The sequence below is a fragment of the Carcharodon carcharias genome, chromosome 21 (genome assembly GCF_017639515.1).
Source record: "Carcharodon carcharias isolate sCarCar2 chromosome 21, sCarCar2.pri, whole genome shotgun sequence".
NCBI lineage: Eukaryota > Metazoa > Chordata > Chondrichthyes > Lamniformes > Lamnidae > Carcharodon > Carcharodon carcharias.
The window spans coordinates 26,944,447-26,971,114 of record NC_054487.1 but is presented as its reverse complement, the minus strand read 5'-3'; the positions used below and the strand labels follow the sequence as shown (position 1 = coordinate 26,971,114).

Here is a 26,668-nt window from a genome sequence, read left to right as displayed (position 1 = left end):
GCAGCTCCAGCTCCACAGGCCGAGGAGGGTGCCACTGCCACACAGCAGGACAACAAAAGCAGGCCAGGGCCCTCCAGGGCCACCCGACCCCCAATTGGGCATTAAATCATGCGAGAAGATGTCGCGTGATATTTCACTTGGTGGGCACGTGCAATAGTGGAAGCATGCCCGCCAACAATTTAAAGGGCAATTAAGCCCATTAACGGTGCAATTGTCTCCTATTTTTTGTGGTCTGTCCAACCTTACGGTTGGCAGATGGGCGATTTGGCCAGCTGGACTTTGCATTTTTCATCAAATAACGGGATGAGATTTCCATTATTAAATAAAATAAAAATAAAAATCCATGGATAGTATATTCTATCATCTATAATTTCAGGTGCCTGATTGTGATGGTTGGACATATTTTTCCTGATTTTCAAAACTTTATATCATAATTTTTGGGTCTGCAGCACCCTGAGGCAGCTCTCTGCCTTCAGGGAGATTTCCCTCCGCATTCAACAGCGCCCATGGAAAAGTCATCACCCACCCTCCTCCCGCTGCCACCCCAGCAGCGCTGGACTTTTCAGTGCGCGCTTCACGCTGGCTAGTCATCAATTGGCCAGCCAGCATGAAATCACGGTCGGGGAGTTGATTGCGGTCGGCAGCCTGTTTCCCGACTGCTCCTAGTCCCACCAATTGCGCCCCGCCCGCCAAGATGAAAATTCAGGCCCAGGTCTTGGTCCTCCAGAGGACGTCCATCAAAGTCATCACAGACAGAGCATTGCAGTCAGAGGCTGCCTCTATTTCCGCTCTGGATGTTGGAGAAGCACAAGATGTAGTGGCAGGGTTAGGAAGGTTAAGAAGATGTAGTTATGCAGTCTGGGCATGTGTGTTAATCACTTGAAAGCAATGTTCACTTTATTAATAAACTCCCAATAATGTCCCCTTCTTCTGATGAGCAGTGTTCGGTGTCACTCAGATGTGAAACCTTGGTCCCTGCACAAGATAAAGGCAGGTGTCTCAGTCCAGGGCCTCTTCCCTGTGGCATGTGCAACCTTCCCAGCACACTGATGGTGTGCCTTCACTGTCACCGGTCACTTCAGTCATTCTTGGACCTCAATGGGCTTATCATTGTTGCCAGAACGTCCTGGGCCGGCGGCACAAAGTTCCTTCATTCTCTCTGTGGGCGACAGTATGGTCCTGAAGGGTTCAGCTCACGAAGGATGCCATGAGATCGGGAGAGGTTTCCCAACTGCATTTCCATGATATGACCCTGTTCATAGAGCGCAAGCGAGTTGCCATCAGACAGACAGGAGTCAGACATTCTCAGACGTTCACAGATGCAATGTGAGGATCTGTGGTGTCTCCTCGCTGCTTGTCGTCATCATCCTCCACGAATCTAGCAGCTGAGGTCTGCCTCTCTGGCCAGTGCAATAGCCTGATCACCATTATCCTCGCCTTCATGGACCTTGTCATCATCATCCCCATCAATGTCCTCCTCATCAGAGGGGACATGCAGATCCTTCTCCTCAGCCAGTTACCCATTGCAGCACCAGGTTATGAAGGGCACAGCAGGTGATGATGATGTTTGACACGATCTGTGGACTGTACAGCAGGGCTCTATCAGACCAGTCCAGGCACCAGAACCTCATTTTCAACATTCCAATGGTTTGCTCCACCAAGGTGCAAGTTGCAGCCTTCTCTCTGCTGCACTCTGAGGCCGCCGCATGGGTGTCATCAGCCACACTGTTTGCTCTTGACCCTGAGGAGCCAGCCATGCAGTCTCTGTGGACCTGGAAGACGTCAAGGGCCTGTGACCGACTGAGAATGTGGGAGTTGTGCACACTCCCTAGAAACCAGGCACAAACCCGCGGGATGCATTTGTAGTCGTTGCACATCAGCTGATCATTCAGCGAGTGGAACCCCTTGTGGTTTATGTAGTTGACCCCTTGTTGCCATGGAGATCTGAGCACCACGTGAGTGCTGTCATTGGCACCCTACACCTGTGGAAAACCTGAGATCTGGGAAAATCTCAGCACTCTTGCATACAGGCTCTCCTGGGTGAAATGCACGAAGTTGTGTGCCTTCGCGAAGATGGCGTCCGTGACCTCATGGATGCATTTGTGCATGGAGGCTTGAGATACCCCACAGAAGTCACCCGTGGAACTCTGAAAGGAACCACTGGTGTAAAAACTGAGTGCCGTGGTCATTTTCACAGCCACTGGCAGTGGATGCCCTCCATGTCCCTGTGGCACCAAATCCTGCAGCAGGTGGCAGATGTGACCGACATTTCCCTGAACATGCACAGTCTTCAGCAACACTGGTTCTCGGTCATCTGCAGGATGACAAGCGCCATTTATAGACCCTGGATCTAGCTAGGTGCCAAACAGCAATGGCTCACTGTGGCTCTTCAGCAGTATGTGCTGCTTCTCCCTCTATCTAGCAAGGCATCTCTGTTGCTCTTTTCTCCTTCGTTTCCACTCTTTATAAGCCATGAGGCATACAGCTAGGTCACCAGGCTCCATGCTGCTGATGTATTCCTGCAGGATGAAAGAGAGAGACGCTTGGGTGCTCTAAGAATCTCTTTTGATTAAGTCTGAAGGCCTCTTAACGCATCCCAGGGAGTACTGGCCACCACTTGGATTGCCAGAGTTGCATGTGCTGCATGGCTGCCCGAAAACCCACCGCTCCACTCCATCTGACCAATTGGATGCAGCATTGCCCTTTAGACTGCATGCTGTGCTCTCAGCTCAGGTGCAGGCATTCTCCAAACCCACATTGCAAGGCTGCACTGTTAGCTTGAACCATCGGGGAGACTGGTCCAAACTTGAATGAAGACATTACAAGAGGCTGTGATCGCCTCCACCAGTGACTGCTCTATGGCCAGCTTTTGCAAGGAGATTGTACAATGTGCGCAGTTGTCCAATTGTTCTGCAGTCCACCAAAATGCTCATTAGTTTGCAGTCTGTGCCTGAGGGATGAAAAGCCCTGGAGCAATTGGTGGCACTTTCAGGCCTCTGCGTTGCTTAAGTAGGCAGATAATCTAACAGCCCGACTCCAAATACATCAATGTGGCTGTGTCTGAACTGTATCTGCTGCTAAGGAATGATCACTTTATATAAGGTGATGCGTGGCCGCTTCCCTCCCTGCACTTGCTTGTGCATTACCATCAACCACAGTGCAACCTTTGCCCCCTCCCCCGACTCACCTCAACCACAGTGCGACCTTTGCCCCCCCTTCCCCAACTTGCCTCAACTGCAGTGCAGCCCTTGCCACGCACCACCCAACCCGCTCCAACCACAGTGCTGCCCTTGCCCCAGCAACGCACTGTCAGCCAGCTGGGAAAATGCAACTTGCCTGTGCCCTTGCCTGAATGCGTGGTACCTCAACCTTGAGATCCAACAAGCAACCCTCGTGAGCGCAGCGTAATGTTAATGTGCACTCACCTCCAAGTTCCCCTCCAAGTTTAGCTCGCCAGGTACCTGCCCTATAAATGATACTGTGAAACATGTCGGCATGCAATCACGCTAACCTGCTCAGATGATCCAGCATGGGGGGGATGATACCGGTGAGTTGGGCTTATAATGATGTATAGTCTTTTTTCAATGAAGCTCCCAACCTGCGGCGGCTTGAAATGCGGTGCGCCATTGACCAGTGGAGCGGACGATTGCAAACTGGTTTCATGATGTCATGAAACTGATTTTTGGCTTTCCGGGGGGGGGGGGGGGGTGGGAGCGGGCGTGGTCCGCCGTTTTTTGTGGACGGGCCAATTAGGGCCCGCCCAACGTGACGTCCGCATGGAAGCACTGTACGCTCCCTGTGTGGGTGGAGGGGGTGAATGGCAAATGCAGAAGTGGGCTCCGATCTTCCAGAGACTAAGTGCTGCCTCAGAGAGATCGGCTCACAAAGTGAAAAAGTTATTCTTTCAAAAATTTCATTTACCATCCATGTCCTCTCATGTGACAATGTCATATGAGTTGGGACTTGGACATAACTTTAACTAAAAGTGAATCTTAATTTTTTAATTCAGTCATGAAACCTCATCCCACCCGTGGATGAGATTTCATGCTTTTTCAGGTGGCCACCAGTGCTCCCGAACTGCCCGCTAACCTTAAGGTTGGACAGGCAGGTCCACTTATGATTTAATTGCTTTTTGAATGGCCTCAATAGGCCATTGACAGGTCAGCTGGCGCACAGATGACTTGGCTGCACCCCCGCCGACCTGAAAATGCAAATGACGCAGGATGACATCAGGTGTTCCGCCCAATGTCATTCTGTGTCATTTTATGCGTCGGTGAGTGGACCCCGACCCGCTTGCCAACGGGAAAATTCTTGCCCGTGGCGCACCAATTTTATATATTTGAGGGATCTTGGACTGACATCTTCAAATGTAAGTTCCATGCAGCTGCCCACTTTGTGCAGTTTCTGAAGCTAAACTAATTTTTCAGCCTGTCGGTCCTTAAAGGTAAAAAATACACTCTGTAAATGAGAAGGCAGGCAGCAGTATTAAAAAAAGTTACAATATGCCATGCAGTACCAGATACATCAAGCAAGTACAGAAGTAACATTGAAACTTTGGAGTAAAAGTGCATAGATTTGGGAGAACCACTGCTTTTTGGAAAAATCATTGTCTTGACAATTTCTTCGATGGCATTTCCTGATTGAATTAACGTCATGCCATCACTTTAATAAATCAAGGGAAAATCCCTGTGCATCAATTTTACTATGTGGTGAAAACCCTTCAATTGATAACCTCTTCAAATATATATAAACATGAAACTGTGCTTTTACAATGATCAAAGTCTTTGTTTTAATTACATTTGATTTGAAAAGTTTTTTTGTGGTCACATCTTTGTGTTGCTTTTGCACAGATGACCGCCTATGGGGCATTCATTCACAAAGGCTCCTTCTGCAGGAATTACTTCAACATACTTGACTTGGTTGTGGTTAGCGTTTCTCTCATCTCTTTTGGAATGGAGTGAGTTACAAATGTGTTTTTATTTTTTGTTTTTTTTACTTATTAAACATTTTCATGTTGTGCCAATGTAATTTACCAGATAAATTGGTTTAGAAATATTAAGTTGGTTGAGTTGCTTGTAAATTCATGACGCCTCCATTCTACCCTGTTTTGCACCTGCTTCTATTGTGTAATGGTTCAGGCTCCATTTCAAAACAATTGCATAGAAAAAGAAAAAAAAATCAAAACAATCTCATAATGACCACAACAAAATCTTGGGTGATACCCCGTATACTTGTCATTTTAAACCAACTAAATTTAGTTGAATTTATTTTTGGGAGGGTTGGGAAGGATCGTATTCAAATATTAACGGTCAAATTAAAACCTTTTCTGAAAAGAATCCAAAGATTCAAACTTGCTGGCAACTGTGTAATATTAAAAGATCTTAACCCTTTCAATGTACTGGTTACAAATTTAAAAGTGTGAAGTTGATCTGCTTTGATAACGCATTTTCAATTTTCTACTTTTCATCCCACAATTAGATTTGTTATTTGTCAATGTTAAAATCAGGCCAAATTTTCATTCTTATATTCAAATGTTTATGAGATGGTTGGCATAAAATTAGATGTTACACAAAGGATCTAGATACTCAGCTGCATCAAAGTATTAGAAGTACAGGACAATTAGTATTCATATTCTGCTATTACATATTTGTTAGGCATGCCAAAGGCTCTGCTAGTTAAGAAAGGTGAAAGAGGAAAACCAAGGAAATATACACCATTTAGCCTAACATCTGATGTTGGGCAATTACTAGAACCTATAATTAAGAATAGGGCGAATGAACACTTGAAAACTTTCAGCTGATCAGAGAGAGCTAGCATGGATTTTTAAAGGGTAGGTCAGACTTGACAAACATGATTACATTTTTTGAAGATATGGCTAAAGTAGTAGAACCAGATCTTCTCATCCTGCAGCACTAAGAACCTCTCTTGGTTAAGTCTGACGGCCCATTCACGTATGCAGGAGAGTGCTGGCCAACACTTAGATGGCCAGTGTGCAGCGTGCTCATAGGCTGTCCAAAACTCCACCCATCTCCACCTGACTCCATTTAACTGATAGGTGGCAACTTCAGCCTTTGGACTGCATGCTGTGCTCTCAGGTCAGGTGAAGGCATTTTCCTAACCTGCACTACAAGGCTGCACTGTTAGTTTGAACCACAATGGATACTGGTCCAAACTTTAATAAAGACATTGCAAGAGGTTCTCAGCGCCTCCACCAGTGACTGCGCCATGGCTGCCTTTCACAAGAGGATTGTACAGCTTACCCAATTGACCAATTGCTCTGCTATCCCCTAAAATGCACATTAATTTGCAGCCTGCACCCAAGGGGTGAAAAGCTCTGGAGCCTTTGCTGACACTTTCATGCTTTTGCATTGCTTGAATGGGCAGCAAAGCATCAGGGGGAGGGTTGGGAGGCAAGGCAACACAAACAGACTGAAGGAAATACTCAAGTATATGCCAGGGGGGCTTCAGAGGCCCCACACTCAGCATATTAATGGATTTGCAGCTGAATGGTGTCAGCTGTGGAAGAATGCTCACTTTTGACAAGTTTTTCCAAGAGCGTGGCCACTTCCTTCAACACCCCCCTCCCCCAATCCCTGGCACATGCTTGAGTATTTTCTTCAGTCTGTCCGTACTATCTTTCCCCCAACCCCCCTGGCATATACTTCAGTATTTCCTTCAGTCTGTTTGTGCTGCCTTGCCTCCCAACCCTCCCCCGCTTCCCCACCCCCACAGCCTGAGCCGCACTTGAGCCCTTGCTTGGCACCAAACTGAAAGCCAGCTGGGAAGAAGCGACCTGTCTGTGCCCCCACAAAGGCATGATGCCTCTTCCTTGATGTCCTACAGGACATGCAAGTGCTGCACAAGGTTGTGTGTACTCACCTCCAAGTTCCCCTTGAAGATCAGGTAGCTAGGTGCATGTCTTTTAAAGGCAGTTGTGAAGCACACTGTTCTGAAGTCACGCTGATGTGGTCGCTACATTTGACATGGGGGTATGATTCTGGTGAGCAGGGCTTATAATTAGATGTAAATGTATTAAATTTACATCCCCGACGTGCGGCAGCGGAAAACATGACCTGCCATTGACCAGGGGAGTGGACAATCACAAACTGGTTTGACGACAGCATAAAACCAATATTTGGCCCCACCCCCCATGGTGCCCGATGTCAACAGGGCTGGAAAATTCTGGCAAAAGTTTTCAAAATATCAAAGGGAAGCATTTGAGGGAGAATTTGAGGGTGATAAAATTTTGGAACTCTTATCGTGCAAATCACGACTGATGCTCAATTAATTGTTCATTTTAAATTAAGATAGATTTTTGTTATCAGAAAATATTAAGGTATATGGGGCAAAGGCAGACATATGGAGTTCAACCACAGATCACGCATGATCTTATTGAGTGGTGAAACAAGCTCCAGGGACTAAATAGCCTATTCCTGTTCTTATGTTCCTATCTGGGGCATGATGTCAATTCATTGACGGTTTCTCCACCACGACTCCTTGAATTCAATATTGAAATAAACATATCAGTCTGAATAATCTGTTGGACTCAAAAATCAAAATTAAGCAGTAACCCGAATGGTTCTCAGCACATAAAACCTCTAAATGGCATCATTTGCAATGTTAATGCAGGAATATGCACTGTTGAAGCTGCTATTATGACACCATCTGTTAGACTATGGAATATGAAATTTATGTTTCAGTGAATTAGTGATCAGCCAGCATTAAATGAAATGCCATTTTCAGAAATTATAGGGGCAATTTGAACTCAGCTTGCTTGGCAAAACAGGGCAGTTGGGCTGTAAGAATTACCCATTGTTCTTACCACCAAGGTACTGCTCACTGCATGCAGGTTCTGATTTTAAACGGCACTTCTGAACAGATTGGAAGGATATCCACTGAGAATTGGCATGGTCCTTCTTTAAATAGGCTGACCACTCTCTGATGACATCATGGAGACCCAACAGCCATTTTAACCAGTGGCCTGCACAGAGAAGCTTTATGGCTTTCTCACCAGACCAACCTAGCAGGGGGAGTTGGGGCCTTTCACTGTGGTGTCAGGACCAGCAAGACTGCAAGGTCTTCCTGAACCCCTTCTCATTGACTTGCCTGATTGCCATAAGACTATTCTTTTTATGGGACGATTCTTTTGATTTCTGGTAGCAACATCCTGTTGCCCATCATTCCACTCCTGCCTGTTGACTAGTGTCACTTTCTGCTTTCTGCTTGTTTCAGGTGGGAACCTGATTAAAACTATGCAGATGAGGACCAGGAGTTTAAAGGTCCCACTGCTACCAGACCCAATTAATATTGATATCAGTCAATAAGAGAGAGTTTTTCTCCTTGATAAATACAGTTTCTTTCTTTGCAGCTCCAGTGCAATAGCAGTAGTAAAGATTCTCAGAGTGCTGCGTGTATTGAGACCTTTGAGAGCCATTAATAGAGCAAAGGGATTGAAGGTAATTAATCTTCACATAAAATGAATGCTGAATGAATTCTGAGTACAGTTGTGTGAATATACAGAGGTATAATCTGTAACGGTGCAAGAAGCAACTTACTTCCTTTTTGATAGTGCCTCCAATACTTCCTTCCACACTCTAGGACTATATGGAGTTTTTTGAAAAGTCCTGGCATATATGAGAAAATCGATGGTACAGAGGTAGAGTAATCTAACATGTTCTGTATTGACAGGATCATCCACAAAATGATGAAGAAATAAATAACAGTATTTACAGATTAATGAGATTTAATCAATTGGCAATTACATTCATTAGCTTCTCCCTAGTTGATGAATTACAGTGGAAGTGGCAACTGAGGCATGTAAACCAGGAAGATCCTAGATTCAGCTTCTGGTTGCCACTGAGTTTGCTGATGGAGTAATACAATTGGCCTCAATGCCCTGGGTAGAGGAAATTGGTCAGTGTTTCCTATTCCTGATCACCATCTAGCTATCACTCCTAGCCATCTATTCCCAATATGATCCAACCTCTCCCTCTCTGACCCTAAACGATCTGTTCTTAGCAAAGGCTGCATCCTCCCACGCCTTAATACATTTTGAACTGGCCACGACACTGAGTTCTTATTCCATCGTCTTCACTTCCATGTCCACTTCTTTGGCCAGGAGACTTTTCCCTGCACAACATACCTTTTTACCTATCTCCCATATTCTCCCCCAACCTGGACACCTCCCTTTGGTAAGTTATGCTCTCTAGGTGTTTTAATTGAGAAATACTGGCCTGACCTGAGCTGTCTCAAATTCTCTGATCACCTCACTCACCCTAAGCCATCTTCCTCTGAACTAGCAGCACCCTGTTCTCTCAGGTCTAACCTTAACAGCATCAAACCTGCTGACAAGGGTGGTGCTGTTGTTTGGCATACCTACCTCCACCAAGCAAAGGCCAAACAGCAACTTTTTGACACTTCCACATACTTCCCCCTAGACAGTGACCCCACGAACAAACATCAAACCATTGTTTCTAAGACCATCACTGACTTTATCTCTTTGGAGATCTTCCCTCCCCGGCCTCCAATCTCATTGTCCCTCAACCAAAAACAGTCCACATCCACCTCCTTCCCAAAATCCACAACCAGGACTGCCCTGTAGACCCAGCATTTCAGCCTGCTCCTGCCCCATTGAGCTGATTTCTTCCTATATTAACTTTTATTTTCTCCCTATTCCAGTCCCTTCCCACTTACACCTGTGACTCTTCCGATGCCCTCGTCACTTTAAGAGTTTCAAGTTTCCTGTCCCTAACCCTGCCCTTTTCGCCATGGATGTCCAATTCCTCTATAGCTCCATTCCCCCAGAAGGACAGCCTGAGAGTTCTACACTTCTTCCTTGAACAGAGGCCTAATCAGTGCCCATCTACAACCACTGTCCTCCACCTGACTGAACATGCTCAAGTGCACCTTAAACTCCACTCACCTAAAAGGTATTTCTATTGCTGCCTTTTTGTGGGATATGTTGAACATCCTTTGTTCCAGTCCTACTCAGGGCCTCTCCATCACCTCTTTTCTGGTTCACTGATAGCTGTATTGGTGTTGTTTCCTTCTGTCAGCCTGAACTGCAAAATTTCACCAACCTTTCTTGCAGTTTCCACACTTCTTTTGTGTTCACATGGTCTTCCCTTCCTTGGCTTCTCTACCTCCATTTCTAGGGATAGGTTATCATCCAACATTCACTATAAGCCTACTGATGCTCCCAAAGTTCCTTGATTACATCTCTTCATACCCTGCTTCCTGTAAGGACTCTATTCCAGTCCCCTAGTTCCTTTTTCTGCATTGCATATGTTCGATGAATCAACCTTGCATACTAGCACTTCCTCAACTGAGGATACACCCCACTCCTCCATTGTTGTTGAAGAGGCCCTGGACCGTGTCCGCTCTATTTCACACACTCCTGCTCCCACCCATTTCCCTCCCTCCCAGACCCACGTTAGGGTTCCCCTTCTCATCATCTTCCACCTCACCACCTTCCACCCTGGTCCACTCTTTAGTCACCCCCCCAACACCCCCTCCCTTTGTTACAGCACCTTTCCATGCAGGAGCTACAACACCTGCTCTTTTACCTCCTCTCTTCTCACCATCCAAGGCCCCAATCACTCCTTCTAGGTGAAACAGTGAGCAGGATTTTCCATTTTGGGTTGGGATCCTGGAATTGGAACCAAATGTGTGTCCTGAACCCGCAGTGTGTAGGGAGTAATAACCCTATTTTGCTTGGATTGTCCACTTAGTGGCCAGAGGATGACTCAACATCCAGTTAAGGCATCAAGCAGGCTCTTGAAGCTGGAGGTCCAATAGAAGGCCCTCCAGCACAGAAGGAGTCGCAGCCTGAATTGTATGTAAGGTCACTTAAGGAGAGAGGGAACTTTTCCATTTTGATGCATCCAAACATTTAGGGTAAAAATGACCACAGCAGCTGAACCACCATCATGAAGGGAGAGCCCTTTCACAGGTCAGTCTGCACCACAAGTATAACCAAGTAGGCAGAGAAGACTTCAAAGTTGTCCTGGAGTGCTGGCTTGCCAGTCTGCCACCAGGAAAATTCCAGTCCGCATCTGATCAATGACTTTAACTGACCTTTTAATTATCTTAACAAGCTACCCACCACCTGCAGGTGGATAGCCATTCTACTCCTGATCTAGCCTCCAGAAAAATGACTCAGAGGCAGGATGGTGCCAGAAAATTAAATTATGTGCCCACCCACCTCAGTTCTCCAGCCCATGTTGCTGCCCAATGATTTACTTGCACTTCTTTCAATTTAGTGTTCACTGCTCATGATGTGGTCTCCTTTACATTGCGAAGGCCAATCACAGATTAGGTGACTGTTCTGTGAAGCACTTCTGTTCAGTCCCAAGTGTGACCCTGAACTTCCAATTGCCTATCATTTTAATTCTCCACCCTGCTCCCACTCTTTCTGCCTTTGGCTTCCTGCAGTGAAGCTCAATACAGGAACAGCATCGAGGAACAGCATCTCAACTTTAGACTAGGCAACAAGCTTCAACCGCACCTCCCAAACTTGCAACCTCTACCATTTAGAAGAATAAGGGCAGCATATGCCTGAGGATACTACCACCTGCGAGTTTCCCTCCAAGCCACACACCGTCCTGACTTGGAACTATGTCACCGTTGCGTCATTGTCGCTGGGTCAAAATCGTGAAACTCTCTTCCTAAGAGCGCTGTGGGTGCAACTACACCATGCAGAATACAGCAGTTCAAGTACTTCAAGGCGGCTCAACCAACCTTCTCAAGGACAATTAGGAATGGTGTTGCATTCCCCGTAGAGACTGATAACTGTTTAAATGCAAGGAAATCCCATAATGCTCACGGAAATAACCGAAGGACAAGATTTCACTTTTTAAAACTCTTAATGTAACAGATAAACTAAGATTAACATAGATCAAGCATTAATTAACAGGCAACTAATACACCAAACAGAAGAAAAGGGAATGTTTCGCATTAACTAACTAATGCAACCAAAATATGCCTACAAGATGCTTTTGCTCTATGCCACGTCCTGACAGATATGCAGTGTTAAAGGGACAGTCTCAAACTAACTCCTAGCTCTCCAGCAGAGATTCACCACTTCCTGCCATGCCAGGTTGAAACTTCCAGTGTCCTTCTACGATTGTTCCACCCCACCTGCGGTTTCCAGATTTGATTATCACCAGCAAGGTACACCTCGACAAATTCCCCTGTCCTTCCAGTCACATCAATCCTGACTATCCAGAATTCCAGAGATTCATGTATCCAATCCATTGAAATGGCTTTGTTGGCTCTGGTAAAACTGCTTTCCCCATAGAGAGATTTAATTCTGCACCCCATCATTTCCTACAGCACAGAGAAGACATATTCCTGGGAGAATCCCAATGCTCCTTCTTGCCTGCGCCTCAGCAACAGCTTTTTTGTGTTCTGTGAACTACTGTGAGAGGTGTTAAAACTGTAATTCGGCACCTCAGTGGGTTTCTATTTAAATTTCTCTCTGAGAAACCTGAGGTCACATGGGCACTTCTTAGAACTGAGGTGCTTACCAGAAATTCTATTTACACCCTTTCCAGAATTGTCTATTCCACTTTGAGTTAAAGGTACATTTTAAAACATACTCATATTGCAAAGTTGTGTGTTCATGACAATAGAAAATGAATATTGGTCTTGCCAGTGACACTCACATCCCATGAGTGAATAAAAAAAGTTACTCTTTAATCACAACATGGTAAAAAAATCTTTATCCTTTGACCTGCAGAATGCATTTCAATTTATCTTTTAAAAACGTTTGCTAGTTCTAATTTTAGGTTTTAGCAAATTGAATTTATGTTATGGAAAATAATGAAACAGTCACATTTGTTACCTTTTCAGCACGTTGTTCAGTGTGTGTTTGTGGCCTTGAGAACCATTGGTAATATTGTGATAGTGACCACGTTACTCCAGTTCATGTTTGCCTGTATTGGTGTACAACTCTTCAAGGTAAGATTGAATTAGTATTTATTTTGTAAATTAAATCAGTTAATTAATTCTTCCTACCCCATCCCTCATTTCTTTCCCTTGCATTCAAAGTCCATGCCCCATGCATGGTAGGAGTGTAATCTGCTCTCAGTCCTCTATGTCTCTCTGAACCAACAGCCGTAATGTGAAAGTGACTGGCTTGAATGTGTATTCCTTTTGCCCTAACTATATGTATGTTTGGTATTTTGTCTAACAAGATCAATGTCATTATAACAGTCCCAGTTCCTACTTTGATGTTGGTCATGAGATCACTGTTGGAGGCCTCAAACCTGCGTGCAGTACAACACCGTGCAGATCTGAACATTTTAAAGTTAGAATATAAATTTTAGTATGTATGGCTTTCATAGTTGTAGAGCTCTGATTTCCAAAGTTTGAGAAGGGTGTTAGGAAGTAACATGTCAAGCTGTCTTTTCCTACTGCCTTACTAATGCCTATATACCAAATCATTTTAATAAGGATATCTGTTGTTCCATTCTCGTAGTAGATGCCGGCATCTAATACCCAAGCACAATAGATGTGTCTGACCCACCATGCTATTTCTTGTTCTATGGTACTCAAATAGACTGGTGGATTTTTCCTGCCTCTTGGAGGCAGATTTGGAGGAGGGGGTGCAGGACAATTGCAGCAAAACCCATTAAGATGGCTTCTCAATTTGCTTCCACTTCCAGGCAAGTTTCCCAAGAGTGGACTGTCACTGAAATTGGCTAGAGGCAAGCAGACATTCAAGGCACTTAAGACCTCATTCACTGGCGATTTTTTGGAAAGGGAAGCTTCTCTTTTCAGCAATATTCAATTTTTTCCCCTTTTCCTCTTCCAGTAAAACAGTTGATATCACTTTGTAATGTCATACTTATGCAGGTCAGAAAATGGTTTTTCAAAATGTTTGTGTGTTCTCTCAATTGGAAATGTAACACGCTAAAGTAGATGACACAGTGACACATCTTGTCTGCTAAACCTTACTTCCTGTTGTCACTGTTCTTGTCACACGCTTGTTTCAATGTTTTTTTCATTATAATTGACTATGCCTAGATTTATAATGCAAATCTCCTTTGTAAACCTGTCACTCTATGTTGGCCCAAAGTTCTCCAACTACCCTACCTTTTATCCCAAACTGCTCAAAATGCTTTCTGTAAAATGCTAATCTACCTTTTTTTTAAAGTAACAAAAATATCTAATGTCCAAAATAAGAATTTGAACAAAAGTTAAAAATAAATAAAAATCAGAATAACAGGATTAAATATATCCATTATATTATCTTCTGCATTTCACATTAGGAACATAGGAACAGGCATAGGCATAGGCATAGATCTCCTTGAGTCTGTTCAGTCTTTCAATGATATTATGGTTGATCTGCGACATAACATCATTTACATAGAAACATCGAAACTAGGAGCAGGAGTAGGCCATTCGGCCCTTTGAGCCTGCTCTGCCATTCATTACGATCATGGCTGATCATCCAACTCAATAGCCTGCTCCCGCTTTCTCCCCATACCCTTTGATCCCTTTCGCCCCAAGAGCTATATCTAACTCCTTCTTGAAAACATACAATGTTTTGGTCTCAGCTACTTTCTGTGGTAATGAATTCCACAGGCTCACCACTCTCTGGGTGAAGAAATTTCTCCTCAGTCCTAAATGGTCTACCCCATATCCTCAGATTTACCTGCCTTTACCTCATATCCCTTAATAGCTTTGAATGATAAATATCTATCAATCTTAAATTTAAAAATTACAATTGACCTAACATCAAGTGCCATTTCTGAAAGAGTTCCAAACTCGTATCACCTTTGCGTGTAGAAGTGTTTCCAAATTAAACTCCTGAAAGGCCTGGGCTGGCCCTAATTTTTAGGCTATCTCCCCGAGTCCTACTTTCCCCAATCAGCGGGAAAATTTATCTCTTTTTATCCTACCAGTTTCCATTAATATCTTGAAAACTTTTATCAAATCACTCTTAATCTTCTAAATACCAGGGAATATAACCTCAGTTTGTGTAATATTTTTTCATAATTTAATCATTGGAGTCCAGTTATCATTCTAGTAAATCTCCATCCAAGTGCATTCCTTCCAAGGTCAATATATCCTTCCTAAGGTGTGGTGCCAAGCACTGAACATACCCCAGGAATGGTCTAACCAGGGCTTTGTTTCTACTTAGGTTCTAAATCTTTCACAAAATCTTTTGCTTTGATTTGATATATTTGCTCAGAATTGTGATGCTGAGAGTTCAATTTGGATTGTGTAGTGTGATCATCTACTGTACCTAATTTAGCAGGATGCATCAGAATCATTGTTCTTCAGCTTGTATCAGTTTCTGCTGTTATTTTTCAAAATTATTTGAAGATTAATTAATTATATTTTCACTTTACTAAGGTAATTTACTGAGTATTTCTTTGAAATGTTTGCACAGGAAAGAATTAAAAAGAAAGGCTTTATTGATTACACATCGGTAGCTTTTATTTTGCATACTATAAAAGAAATTGCACTGAGCTGAGATATTGGGGTTGTTGTCGAACTTGTTCTCCAGATGTAAGTGTTGTAGATTGGCTGCTCATTATAAAAAAAACCGCAAGTTTCTTTTTCATTAATTGCCTGCATTCAAGAAAAGGGTTGTTGCTACAGACACTTTTGCCACACTGATAAGTTGCTAAGTTTGGAGACTAATGTCAGGCCTTGCATAGAGGTGTGCCGTTCCTCAAAACTTTTTATTTTCAGGTACATTTTGGTTGCCACAGCTGTGAAACCATGAGCAGCCTTCTCTTCTGCATCCTCTGGTAAAATGCTATGTCCTCTCCCTCTCCTGGTTTTCTCATGCTCGATGAATCTCTCAGTTCCACATCCTCTGAGATACATTGAAAGTTTCTTAGCTGGTTTGTATGAGTAAAAAAGCAAGCGATTATGAGATGTGATCAAAGTTTGTGGTAGAGACCATGTGCAGGATGTTGGTCCTGGAGCTCATAGATGGTATCACTATTTCATCATCAACCTCCGCAGGTTTGTTATCCCCATAATATATGGGAAAGAAGTTCCTCCTCCTCCTCCACATTATCATCATTAGCATTATCATCATTATCTTCCTGCTATTCCTCATCCTACACCTCACTGTTGCAATGGTGGATTGCTAGACAGGAGAGTACAGGCTAAGAATTTCGTGTTATACCTTTTGGATTGTGGAAACAAAGAAGAGGATGGAAGTTGTGGCATTATGATGCCTTACAAGGATGCTATAGCAACTATATGTGTGCAGCTTAATCTGGTATTATTAGCTCTATGGTCCTGGAATTACTGTCTCTCACAGCTAGAGCACAATGTCATCTCTATCACTTGTTTCTCCTAGTGGGTCAGCTTAGTGTCAGGAATTTCTCACATTAGTCCTCTGCCTCTTGCAGACATTGTGAACAGGCTCTTCCTGAAACAAAATTGGGTGACTTTTGTTCTGATCATGTAGAGACCAATTACTTTTAAAAAGAAATTCAAGCTTCCAATTAATAACTGAAAGAATGACAAGATTTCACATTTTAAAATGTTACTGTAACAAATGACTAAAAACATTGTTAGATAAACACTATCTTTGTTGGCAACTTATACTTTAAACCACAGAATGGAATACTCCCCTTCTTATTCCTAGCCCAAACTAAAAAAACACTTCCCTGAAGTTAGTCTACTGCATTTGCTGCTCCCAATGCTGTCTCCTCTACATTGAAGAGACCAAACGCAGACTGGGTGACCGCTTTGCGGAACACCTTCGGTCTGTCCACAAGCATGACCCAGACCTCCCTGTCGCTTGCCATTTCAACACACCACCCTGCTCTTACGCTCACATGTCCGTTCTTGGCCTGCTGCAATGTTCCAGTGAAGCTCAGCGCAAACTGGAGGAACAGCACCTCATGTTCCGACTAGGCACTTTACAGCCTCCGGACTTTACATTGAGTTCAACAACTTCAGATCATGAATTCTGTCCTCCATCCCCACCCCCTTTCCGATCCCCCTTTTTCCAATAATTTATAATGTTTTAAATATATTTTTCTTTTCCCACCTATTTCCATTATTTTAAAATTTATTTCCATCCATTGTTTTATTTCCACCTGTTAGCCTATTTCGATCTTTTTCCCCCCACCCCTCCCCCAATAGGGCTATCTGTCACTTGCTCATCCTGCTTTCTACCCTTAATGTCACCATTAGCACATTTCTTAGCTAATATCATCACCATCAACACCCCTTTGTCCTTTTGTCCATGACATCTTTGGCAATTTCTTCTTTGCCGCCACCTATCACTGGCCCTCTATCCTGCTCTACCTGTCATCCCCCCCCCCCACCACCAACCCCCTCAACCAACTTATATTTCACTTCATTTCTATGTTTCCTTAGTTCTGATGAAGAGCCATACGGACTCGAAACGTTAACTGTGTTCCTCCCTGCAGATGCTGTCAGACCTGCTGAGTTTTTCCAGCTATTTTTGTTTTTGTTTAAAAAACACACTTCACAGGTATACTTTACACTGTTCTTTACGTAGATATTGAATTTTCCCAGAATCAATCCAAAATGATTCTTAGCTCCCAAGGGTGGATTGCTATTCTTTTCTCTGAGCCTAGTAACTTGCAATCGTTGAACTGTCTTTCACAGTGAGATTTTATTTTCCTGAAGACTTTCCCTCTAGCCCAAGGTCAGCAAATCTTCCAGCCTCATTTTAACTTCTCAAAAATTTAGCCTTTTCAATCAGAGCACAAGCTACCACCCACTTCCTGTGTGGTGAACCATAGAGACTTTTTGGCCTCTAGCTGCTCCTTCACTCCTGATCCATGCAAACCTAAAAAAAACTGTCTGATATTCAGTGATATTCGAGGAAAGACTGTAATCTGATCTTAACAATTGTTTCCTCTCCACCCCTCCCCATAATAATGTGAATGACATGGACCTTGTATCTAGGTAGAAATGCTAATTAGTTATCCTTGAGCAAGCCCAATTCCCTTTCATCTTGGAAGCAAATGGACAGTTAAAAGTGCAACTCTTTACAACCTTACATTCTCAACACTTTTCTAGGACTTTAGGGAATCATTGTTAATACACAGGCTCTGCCATTGTCTCCAAGCATAAATACCTTGCATCACCTGCCCAATTAAATAATCCAGACCTTCCTCTGATCTCTGACAATCAAACCATCCAGTCTTTCGATCAGGCAGACTTTGAAAAAGGTCACATGATCTCCTTCATTTCACCATAAATTTAAAGATACAGTCCCAAAACATAACAATTGGGAAAAGCTTGTTCTTGTAACACTGGGTGAAGACAACGTTTTCCCAAGGTAATAAACAGCTGATATAAGAAATATATTGGTATCACAGTGTTAAAGTATAGACAGGGATTTTGATGTTCTGCATTTAAGTAAGTGCTAATGGTAAGATGGCTAATTACTTACACATATTGTAAGATTTATTGTTTGTGTCCTTTTTAACAAGACTAAAATATGAAGGGTTAATTATATACTTGTTAATTTTGGAGGGTGAAGGATGTGCTTATGCTCAGGATGTTCAAGAAAGCAAAAGGAGTTGCTAAAAGTTTTAGCTTACGTGTTCTGGTCTTTTTATTGAATATCTTGCAACATTGGTTTTCAGTCCTTACAGTGAGAAAGTTGGCACTAAGTGCCATCTCTGTCCACAAACTATGGAGACACATTTTTATTTGGGTAGAAACCCAGCAGTCGTTCTCTCTCTCTCCTTGTTTAATCCCCTCAATGAATGATTGGAGATCAGTCTCTTTGATGTTGGGAGCTCTTTTTAAAAATAGCAGTGGGATGGGAACCTATGCAAGGAGTCAGAGGAAGGGGAATCAAGGACAAGAACAAAAGACAGAAAGGGGAATAAGAAAAGTGATAGCCAGAGAAATCAAGGGCAAGAATCAAACAGAGTCTCAGTGAAAAATAGTGGGAACGGGACAAATAATGTTCAAAAGACAAGCCTTAAGGCTTTGTGCCTTAACGCGAGGAGCATTCGCAATGAAGTGGATGAATTAACCGCACAAATGATGTAAACAGGTATGATATAGACGGGATTATGAAGACATGGCTGCAGGGTGACCAGGGATGGGAACTAAACATTCAGGGTATTCAGTATTTAGGAAGGACAGACAAAAAGGAAAAGGCAGTGAAGCTGCATTGCTGGTTAAAGAGGAAATTAACTCAATAGTGAGGGAAGATATTAGCTCTGATGATGTGGAATCTGTATGGTCAGAGCTGAGAAACACCTCGGGGCAAAAAACATTAGTGGGGATTGTATATAGACCTCCAAACTGTAGTGGTGATGTTGGGAATGGCATTAAACAGGAAATTAGGGATGCATGCAACACAGGAACATCTGCAATTATGGGTGACTTTAATCTGCATATAGATTGGGCAAATCAAATTAGAAACAATACCGTACAGGAGGAATTCCTGAGGAACCAACTAGAGAACAGGCCACCCTAGACAGGGTATTGAGTAATGAGAAAGGAATAATTGGCAATCTAGTTGTGCAAGTCCCCATGGGGATGAGCAACCATAATATGATAGAATTCTTCATCAGGATGGAGAGTGACGTAATTGATTCTGAAACTAAGGTCCTGAATCTTAATTAAGGAAACTATGATGGTTTGAGACGCAAGTTGGCTATGATGGATTGGGAAACGTTACTTAAAGGGATGACGGTGGATAGGCAATGGCAAATGTTCATGCAACGCATGGGTGAACTGCAACAGTCGGTTATTCCTGTCTAGCGCATAAGTAAAATAGGAAAGGTGGCCAAACCATGGCTTACAAGGGAAGTTAGAAATAGTATTAGATGCAAGGAAGAGGCATACAAATTGGCCAGAAAAAACAACAGACTTGAGGATTGGGAGCAGTTTAGAATTCAGCAAAGGAGGACCAAGGGATTAATTAAGAAGGGGAAAATGGAGTACGAGAATAACTAGAGGGGAACATAAAAACTGACTGTAAAAGTTTCCATAGGTATGTGAAGAGAAAAAGATTGGTGAAGACAAATGTAGGTCCCTTACAGTCAGAAACAGGGGCATTTATAATGGGGGACAAAGAAATGGCTGACCAACTAAATACATACTTTGGTTCTGTCTACACGAAGAACACAAATAACATACCAGAAATGTTGGGGAACACAGGGTTTAGTGAGAAGGAGGAACTGAAAGAAATCAGTATTAGTAGGGAAACGGTGTTGCAGAAATTGATGGGATTAAAGGCCAATAAATCCCCAGGGCTTGATAATCTACACCCTAGGGTACTTAAGGAAGTGGCCCTAAAAATATTGGATGCATTGGTGGTCATCTTCCGAGATTCTATAGACTCTGGAACAGTTCCTACAGATTGGAGGGTAGCTAATGTAACCCCAATATTTAAAAAGGGAGGTAGAGAGAAAACAGGGAATTATAGATCTGTCAGCCTGATGTCAGTAGGGGGAAAATTCTAGAGTCCGTTATAAAAGATTTAATAGCTGAGCACTTGGAAAACAGTGGCAGAACTGGACAGAGTCAGCATAGATTTATGAAAGGGAAATCATGCTTGACAAATCTACTGGAATTTTTGAGAATGTAACTAGTAGAGTTGATGATGGGGAGCCAGTGGATGTGGTTTATTTGGACTTTCAGAAGGCTTTCGACAAAGTCCCACACAAGAGATTAGCGTGTAAAATTAAAGCGCATGGGATTGGGGGTAGTGTATTGAGATGAATAGAAAACTGGTTGGCAGACAGGAAACAAAGAGTAGGAATAAATATGTCTTTTTCAGAATGGCAGGCAGTGACTAGTGGGGTACCGCAGGGATCGGTCATGGGACCCCAGCTATTCACAATTTATATTAATGATTTAGATGAGGGAACTAAATGTAATATCTCCATATTTGCAGATGACACAAAGCTGGGTGGGAGGTGGAGGGTGAGCTGTGAGGAGGATGCAGAGATGCTTCAGTGTGATTTGGACAAGCTGAGTGAGTGGGCAAATGCATGGCAGATGTAATATAATGTGGATAAATGTGAGGTTATCCACTTCTGTAGCAAAAGCAGGAAGGCAGATTATTATCTGAACGGCTATAAATTGAGAGAGAGGAATGTGCAACAAGACCTGGGTGTCCTCATACACCAGTCGCTGAAGGTAAGCATGCAGGTGCAGCAGGTGGTAAAGAAATATGTTGGCCCTCATAGGGAAAGGATTCGAGTACAGGAGCAGGGATATCTTGCTGCAATTATACAGGGCCTTGGTGAGGCCACACTTGGAATATTGTGTGCAGTTTTGGTCTCCTTATCTGAGGAAGAATGTTCTTGCTATAGAGGGAGTGCAGTGAAGGTTTACCAGACTGATTCCTGGGATGGCAGGACTGACATATGAGGAGAGATTGAGTCGGTTAGGATATTATTCGCTGGAGTTCAGAAGAATGAGGGGGGATCTCATTGAAACATATAAAATTCTAACAGGACTAGACAGGGTAGATGCAGAAAGGATGTTCATGATGGTGGGGGAGTCCAGAACCAGGAGTCACAGTCTGAGGATATGGGGTAGACTATTTAGGACTGAGATGAGGAGAAATTTCTTCACCCAGAGAGTGGTGAGCCTGTGGAATTCGCTACCACAGAAAATAGTTGAGGCCAAAACATTGTATGTTTTCAAGAAGGAGTTAGATATAGCTCTTGGGGTGAAAGGGATCAAAGCACATGGGGAGAAAGTGGGAGCAGGCTATATTGAGTTGGATGATCAGCCATGATCATAATGAATGGCGTAGAAGGCTCGAAGGGCCAAATGGCTTACTCCTGCTTTTATTTTCTATGTTTCTATGTTTCTTCTATTTCACCTTGCAATACCTTTCTTCCTTTTCAGTTGTCTGTATCAGATTCTACAACTGAAGACATCCTTAATAAGTGGGACAAAAACACATATAACCTGTGCATTGCAGCTACCCATAAATTCAGTGGATTGAACTTATCATAGCTAATTTTCAGTGGGAGAGCGATCAACTTACAGTAATTAACTTAACACATTGTTCAAAGGGGATTTAGATTTGAAATTATTTAACTTTCTGTGGCAAGCTTACTTGATATCTATAGTGCAAGTACAGGAATTTGATAAAGCTCAATGCATTTGTAAGGGGAGCCAGACAGTGAGATCCTGCTTCACAAAGTTAACAGTGAAGCAGCACATCTCTGACAGCAACTTCTCGATTGCTGTGTTTAATTTGTGCATCTGATATCGCCTGAATTTGCTGTTTGCACTTAGGTAATGGCAACGCAAATAACCTTGCCATTACTTTGACAGCAAGATTTGGGTCTACTAGCTTAACAAATACTACTGGTGTTACAATACTTCATATGACAAGATAATGTCACCATTTGTAAATAATAAGCAAAACACTCCAAATGCTGGAAATCTGAAACTAAAACAGATAGTGCTGGAAGTACACAGTAAGATAATCAACATTTTGTAAAATACAGACAAGTTAATGTTTCAGACATAACACATTATCAGCTCCAAAAAGAATTTCAGGTGAACAGCATTTACAAAGAAACAACAGAGGGATGAAAGAGAAATGAGCACATATATGAGGGAAAGGAAGTAGACAGACTTGTAAAATGCATAAATGAAAAACATGAGATGATATGAAGATATATTAACATGTGACTTTTAATAGCTACAGGGAACGTGCAAACAGCTGAGGTGTTGATGTGAGGTTGTGCGTGGCAGGTCTGAAATGAAAACAGGAAAAGCAGGTGAAATAGAAGAGAATCCAGCAATCCAGGAAAGATAGCACAGGTCAAAAGCAAGAGTGCAGATTGCCCTGCCAACACAGTTCTCAATCTAGGAGTCAGCCTTTCCTCCTCTCCGCCAAGAAATGCAAAGCACATCTATTGTGCACTGTCAATTTCTCCTGCCATAAAGAAAGTGGGTGCTAAAGTTAATTTCTGAAGTTACTACAATATTAATGTCAGAACGATAAGGTGCCATTCATTGAGCTTGCATAGAGCTTCATTAGAATAGTGTATAAATCCAGAGAGAAATCAGAGTGTGAATTGAATGAGAAATTGAAGTGGTAAAGTTAGGGGGGATCTTGGGATCACACATGCAGACAGAATTTGATAAACACTGGTAGCTAATTTGTGACTAATATATGCAATTATTGTGGTACTTGTTATTAAATTACGCAATAAAATTCTCTATTTAATTGCTCTGTTGAAAAAATGTGAAGTAGAAAATTTCTCATTCTTTATCGGTATTTTTATTTTTATTATTTTTTTATTCAAAGGGTAAACTCTACACCTGCACAGATGGATCCAAACAGAGAGAGTTTGAATGCAGGTAAGTTTAAAGTGAGAATATGTGCTTAGTAGCAAATGGGATAACTAACTGGCTTTAATACTTATGAATACGTTAGACAAGTTATTTTAAGGTGAGGCTCCTGGCAACAATCCTTACTGATTAGGAGTGAAAATTGAAGAAATGAGCAGTGAGGTCAATGCACTTGATTCACAGCATTCCTGACTGTCCAGTGATTAAAATGTGCTGTCGATCTACGTGATATTGAAACAAAGATATTAGGGCACAGTATAGTGTTCTAACCAACTGTACTACTCAGTCTTCTTGGAGTCCTCTTTATACTTGTATGACATAAAGCACTTTTCATTGTTTATCTGTGGAGAAAGTAGTTTGTTGCTGGCAGCAAAAGCTTAGATATATTTATGTAACATTGCAATGACTCAGTTTAGTACATTTTTATGGTGGGACAATCTATAAAATCTAGTTTAGCTAATGTGACATTTTGTTTGATAACAAATGTACCACGAAAAAATGTTCGTATTTACTGCCTGTCTTACACAAGTTCCAATATGTCTGCAGTTTGTTTCTACTGAAATCATAAAAAGAACTGCCACTCATCAAGATCATAATTTTCATTTGTGAAAGTCATGGCAGTTATCAACAGCAAGAAGAAAAAAAAATAGTAACCTCACAGCAAAGTTTCATTATTAGGAGATGAAAGGCAGGAATAAATGTTTATTAGATATTCGCCATGTTTTATTGTGTACTTTAATACAAGCGCTGTCTCACGGTATTGTCCTCTAATTATTCCTCTTTGCTTTTCTTTGAAAACATTTCATGGCATGTCTAAAATTACATTATCACCTTGTATGGAATCATGGGGATAAGCCAAAGCTGAAGCACCAGACATGTTACTCACAGGCATTTTAAAAAGTATCCATTTAAGATAAATGGAATAAGAATAATTTTAATATTTAAGGGGATTTTTTGAGACACTCTGTAGATTCAAGTTAAAATAAAACTAATCACTGTTGAAAATATTATTGACAGAATTGACTGGAAGGAGTTTCTGCCCAAAGTTGTGAGATCCCTACTATTGTTCTTATGGTGATCAAGCCAGGTTATTTCATCAACCTCATAATTTAGCTATCTATGTGTTAATTCAAATTCCTAGTAAATGTGAGGGATCATAAGCACCTCTAGGCCAGTAATTTGATCAGTTTTCAGCATTGAAATAAATATCGAAAATAAGAACTTCATTCCTGTGAAGAACTTTAAATCTTAAAGATGTGAAATTTAATTATGATTAACTTTATCCTTCCTCTCAGAAGACGTTGAAGGAACCTGCAGTATGGTTTAGGGGTTTGAGCAATCCTCTGATACCGTTCTACAGGATTAGGCCTGAGGTAGGGGGAATATTGTAGATGGGCTAGATCCTGCCCTTATCTAATATGCGCACACCAGGACTCAGCCCAGGAACTGAGCATCACTAGGTCTCCCCTCATTCCTACAAAGGGAAATAGCTGCAGTTGTCACTGCCTCCATTACTTCCGCCTAAGTGCCTAGGCAGTGTTTACCCAGATTTTGCCACCTGTTCTACATTTGCAACAAAGCCCACTGTTGTGAGTGTATCTGCTTTGGTGGAGGGTGCATTGGAATAAAGTGACACAGTGTCCTGAGATGACGTTGCATCCTCTGAGCTTTCCAGTTTAGTTGGAACGCTGGTCTGTTCCTGATCTACTGCTGCATCTGGTGGAAAGACATGATTTAAATGAAACAGCTGCTTCTTCAGCCAAGCACTGGATCTCCCCTCGGTCAGAAGTTTCCAGTGATGTTAAAGGATCATACAGGTGCCAGAGGTCACACATGGACTAGGAAATGTTGGACACAACTATTGCTTTACACGCTCTCCATAACTTCCTCGCGTGCCTCACCCTCAACAACAGACTGCCCTGTCTCCATGACCTCTTCCTCTATTGATGTCACCAGGTGATGAAAGGCACTCCACCTCCAGTTTGTTGGCGCTTCCCAATATTTTGAGCATGCCTCTCCTGCAAAGCACAAAGATATGGAGTGTCATTCCTGTCTCATGACCCATGTGCAACAGCGCACCCCTGGGATGGCATGGGGAGGTAGCTATTCAGCCAACTTAGTGCAGCAGTCACTCATCACTGTGCAGTTTGGGTGAATTTGAATTGGCTGCCTCATTTTATACCTTGAATCTTGGTGCTGCCCCATACATAGGCCTGCCAGCTAGCGCTTTTTAATTCATGCTGGGCTTCCAGTTTGCAATTCACCTGCAGTAGGTCATTAAATCTCTTCCTGCACTTAATCCAGGTTTTTCCGCTGACCTTTCAGTTGCCTGTCATCTTCAGCCATGCCAGTTTGATGAAGCTTGCTGGCCTCCTTCTCCCATCTGCTGGAAACAGGACAGTTCTCCTTTTTCTTACAGTCTGCAAGTGCACCTTTAGGAAGGTGTCGTTGAATTGTGGAGCAAACCTTCTTCTGCCTCAGACCCCCTCCTTTCTGCCAATGTCTTTAGCCTGCCTGACTTTTGCATGTGTCTTTAAAAATGGTACCTGCATTATAGCTTCCAGCACTATGATTCACCCACCATCATTAATTGACAAGCTCCCCATTGCTAGTCCTGTCGCCCACCCATGCATACCACTGACCCACATTTCCACCCAACATCAGGTCATTGCCTGATTGGTAAAATTAGGCCACTGTTGTTTAAAATCAATGAGTCAAGAATAATTCTAGTTGGAGCTGAAGGGCTGCAACAGTCTTGGATGAGTTATGGAAGATAAGTCAAAGTCAGCCATGTCTTTAATTCATAACTGCTATCCAATGACCCCTGCTAGTAAGTGCTAGCATAGCACTAAGTGCTTTCAGAGGATGCACTTAGACCTCCAGAGCATGGCCTCATCCATGAGAGCTATAGAGTGATGGGTGGTCGAGGTGGGCCAGCCATGTATCTCCCTCGTGCCAGGAGCTGAACCGCTCAAGTCTACCACAGGAATGAATGTCGATCTCAAAGGGCCAAGAAGAAGCAGGCTGAATGCAATGGAGGCTCCTCTCAAGGTGCTTTGATAGTTGAAGGCAGACCTTTGGCCCCTTTGACAGTGATATCAATACTGCATGCTGGTCTAATGACTGAGGCATCCCTTGCACAGATATAGATGGCCCTGAATGTGCACCAGAGGACTCAAGCCACAGCCACCTAATGCATCAAGGCAATAAGGGCAGCAGGCATGTCTCCACACCAACTCCAGGCGCGGGGGAGCACCCCATAGAAGTGACCATAAACAAGTGCATAAATTTATGGACTAACATCTGTGGTTTCACTAGGAGATAATTTTTCAAGTGTGCAAACCTTAAATTTTAAAGAGAGTTA

At 42.7% G+C, this 26,668-nt stretch overlaps 1 protein-coding gene across 1 annotated transcript in view; it reads left to right on the top strand.

The window, feature by feature from the left end:
- cacna1c (calcium channel, voltage-dependent, L type, alpha 1C subunit) overlaps positions 1–26,668 on the top strand; it is a 1,373,114-nt gene that overhangs the window by 952,769 nt on the left and 393,677 nt on the right. Inside the window, exons 22-25 of the mRNA XM_041215565.1 lie at positions 4,851–4,957; positions 8,369–8,456; positions 12,853–12,960; positions 23,261–23,313. Coding sequence (XP_041071499.1) covers positions 4,851–4,957; positions 8,369–8,456; positions 12,853–12,960; positions 23,261–23,313 — 356 coding nt within the window. The remainder of the gene's footprint in view (positions 1–4,850; positions 4,958–8,368; positions 8,457–12,852; positions 12,961–23,260; positions 23,314–26,668) is intronic.